Below are 3,839 nucleotides of genomic sequence, written 5' to 3' on the forward strand. Positions count from 1 at the left end.
ATATGTATATATATATATATATATATATATATTTGGTAAAAACAAACAAACATGGCAACAAGTAAGGAATATTTCCTGTTGATATAATCCATCTTTTTAAGATATTTTGAAATTTCTTAAAGGAATAGTTCACACATAAATGAAAATTTGCTGAAAATGTACTCACCCTCCTGCCGTCCAAGATGTAGATGAGTTTGTTTCTTCATGGGAACAGATTTGGAGACATGTAGCATTACATCACTTGCTCACCAATGGATCCTCTGCAGTGAATGGGTGCCGTCAGAATGAGAGTCCAAACAGCTGATAAAAACATCACAATAATCCTCAAGTAATACACTCTACTAACATGGGTTAACATCTTGTGGAGCGAAAAGCTGCATGTTTATAAGAAACAAAGCCATCATTAAGACGTTTTTAACTTCAAATCATTGCTTCTAGCTAAAATACGAGTCCATAATCCATAGTAACACTTCCTCCAGTTAAAAAGTTGTCTTGTCACTGTTTACAAGCCAAAGTAGTCCAAAACAGTTCTAAACAAAATGGGTGGATGTGAGAGGACAACAACAGGCAATGGACTTTTTCACTGGAGGAAGTGTTATTGTGGATTATAGACTCTATTATGGATTTTTGGCGTTTAAAGTGATGGTTTAAAGTTAAAGCGTCTTGGTGATGGATTTGTTTCTTACAAACACACAGCTTTTCACATCACAAGGTGTTAATGCATTGAAAAAGGCATCTTCTGCTTATAAATAATCTTTCTTTTCAGTCATGCCTAGTGAAAAGTGTGTTGAAGAAATTTAGTTCCAATAGACCTACAGTAACCCTATAGGTGGCGCTGTTGATCTAGATGGAAGATGGATGGCCGGCCATGAGGAACATTCTCTCATTCTTCATCTCCTCATTTCCCAGGTACTATAAGAAGTTCAGTATTCCAGATCTCGACCGTTGCCAGCTGCCTCTGGAGAGCGCAGCCTTGAGTTTTACCCACGCCAACAACACTTTAATCATCAGCGTGAGTGAACTCTCACCCCTAGTCTCACTTAATCACTTTCTCTAAGCTCTTTCTGTAGTGTAAGCTATGTAGTCACAGTTTTTTCCGCACGATGTAGAGGAACTTTCCCTTTTGCGTGGATCTAGGACCAGGTTTCCAAAGCCCTAATCCTCACTAAGAGAGCACACAAATCTGGTCTCAGATCATCAAAAGGGCAACTATGACGTCACTTTTTATTGGTTCACCTAAGTAGAGTAAGGTTGGACTGAACTGCTCTCACCTCTGTCATCTGCTCCAGTACTCAGCTATTTCATCCAGCAATGGATTTTATATGGAGTTTCTCTCACTTTTGTTGTAGTACAAGAAGCCCAAGGAGATTTTAACACTGGAACAGGAGCTGCTTGGGGAACTGAAGAAACTGAAGGGGACAAGTGAAGGAGATATTGACTGTAAAACTCAGTGAACTGCTGTGAATCCGGAGCCTTTGCATTATTGTATTTATCTGGCTGTTATTCTTCATGTTCATTTATGCTTAGTCTCACGTTGGCATGTTTCTGTGACATGTTCCTGTCTGCCTTGTGTGTCCAAGCAACTCGCTTTCAATGTGTGTTCTTTTTTGTTCAAAGTAAATTTCAAATCTTATGCTAATTGATGTTCCAGCTGTACAATAGAGTATTCTTTTTGAGTCTAAATAAATTTCACTGGCAAAAAGAAATTATTATATATTAACATTATTGTAAGAAGTTTGCTTTATTCCAGCTATTTCCACACTATAGCTAGAATATCTAAAGACTTAAAGCAGCACTATGTAACTTTTGGCGCTCTAGCGGTTAATAAACAGAACTGCACACATCCCGCGGAAGAACATTCCAACCGGAGCTACTTCTCTAAGTTTATGTCTATGGCGATTCACGCAGGTATGTGTTACTCCGCAGCGGTGACGACCCGGCCAGGCTACAATAGTCCAAATATAAGTACTTATTATAAGTGTACCGTAGTGATTCGGAATAAGACAAAAACGCGGTTTGAAAGATGAATTCATGATGTACTCACTCATTATATACATTTTGCAAATTTTGAACACAGAAAAAGTTACATAGTGCTGCTTTAATCAAATAATTATAGCAGATGCATAAGAAATAAAACTTAATAAAATGTGAAAAATAACAAGTAATCTTTAAAACAAAAACATTAAAAACGAAAAGAGAAGAATGCATAAATAAAATTATGCAGTACAATCATCAGTAGCATGCAACACAGTACTCATTCAGCAAATGTACAGCTAAAGAGATGTTTAATTGAAGCAGATTCATAAATTGACAACTTTTATAACCTATAACAGTTGTACAGTTGAATTATTATTAGAGATTCATCATCAAATTTCTATTACATGAAAGTCACTGAACTTGCGACATAATATGCTGTCATTACTGCCATCTTGACTCATCCGTTTTCTTGTAGTTCATCATGGGGAAATGAAACATTTCCTTCATCTAGGTTCCTTGATTTTATCTGTATTCACCTCATGTTTATGCACCATGTTTGGCATGGACCTCAGTGCTGTTGTTTGTGTTTCTAATGTAAATAGAATACTACAAACACAAACTCTTTGTTGGTTTAAGGCAAAGACAATATTTTGTATAATTTTGTAAAAAATTTTGTATATATATATATATATTTTTTAGTTGGTGGTCGACATTTGCTTTGTTTTGTTTTTACATTGTCTCTAGTATTTTGACTGGATGTCTGGTCCATATGTTCTGGTAAAGAAAGGCCTACTTAGACAGGAAGAGTGATCATCACAGGTTGAGTTGACTGCTAATACAGTGCTGCAGGAATGAGTCCTATAACCTGGAAACAAGTTAGCATTTTTGAACTTCCGGTTCCATCGTCCTAAAGACGGTAGGTTTTTTTCAATGGGGTTTTTTTTTTCTTCTTTTGGTTAGATGATTCAATTAAGGGTTGTGTTTAACACAAGCTCAAAATATGTTCACGTTTCATTCTACAACATAAAATACATAAGTAATAACCCAATCAAGATTTTTTTGTCTTTTATGTTTCTTGAAAACAACTGTCTAAATGGAATTACAGAGGTTGTCTGGGACAATAAACAGCATCACGCCAAACAGGTAAACTCATCTGCTCACTCAAACTTTCCAACTTCTAGATTTTAAATGAAGATGAAAAGATTTGTCAGAAATTTAGTGATGGTGGCACTGAAGCTGTGCAGCTGTGCTGTAGTTCTTTTATAGCCTAATTTGAGCTACTTCTGGCTTTTTGAATTTAGTTAATAAATAATAAAGTTAATAAAAGTTGTGGTAATTTGTGAAGATTATCGTGATGCACACAACGTGTGAGAATGGACGGACCCATCTGTTCATGACACCAGAAGTTGTTTAAATCTGCTAATCAGATTGCGTCTTATTAGTTCTGGAAAGTGTTTTTCAGTCAGTCGGTTAAGGCTATAATATATATATATATATATATGTGTGTGTGTGTGTGTGTGTGTGTGATATCTGTTGGAATTAATAAAATACATTAGAATTATCTGTATGCAAACACACACACACACACACACATACACATATATATATATATATATATCAGGGGTGGGCAAACTTGACTGTTCCAGGCCACTTTCCTTGAGAGTTTAGCTCCAATTGCACCTGAACCAGCTAATCATTGTCTTCAAGACTACTAGAAGGCTACAGGCAGGTGAGTTTTATCAGGGTTGGATCAAATCTCTGCAGGAAAGTGGCCCGGAAGGGCCAAGTTTGCCCATCACTGATATATACAGTATTTTTTTTAAAACAGTATTTTTTTTAAAACATTGATATTGTTAATTTGA

The 3,839-nt window shown here is 36.0% G+C and overlaps 1 protein-coding gene across 1 annotated transcript in view; it reads left to right on the top strand.

Annotated features, from left to right (window-relative positions):
• The window catches only part of LOC107738465 (protein DPCD), a 3,429-nt gene extending 1,704 nt beyond the window's left edge, over positions 1 to 1,725 (top strand). The window contains exons 5-6 of the mRNA XM_016550225.1: positions 910 to 1,012; positions 1,350 to 1,725. Coding sequence (XP_016405711.1) covers positions 910 to 1,012; positions 1,350 to 1,454 — 208 coding nt within the window. The 3' untranslated portion in view covers positions 1,455 to 1,725. The remainder of the gene's footprint in view (positions 1 to 909; positions 1,013 to 1,349) is intronic.
• The last annotated feature ends 2,114 nt before the right edge of the window (positions 1,726 to 3,839 follow it).

The sequence above is a fragment of the Sinocyclocheilus rhinocerous genome, unplaced genomic scaffold (assembly GCF_001515625.1).
Source record: "Sinocyclocheilus rhinocerous isolate Xijiao unplaced genomic scaffold, SAMN03320098_v1.1 scaffold1907, whole genome shotgun sequence".
NCBI lineage: Eukaryota > Metazoa > Chordata > Actinopteri > Cypriniformes > Cyprinidae > Sinocyclocheilus > Sinocyclocheilus rhinocerous.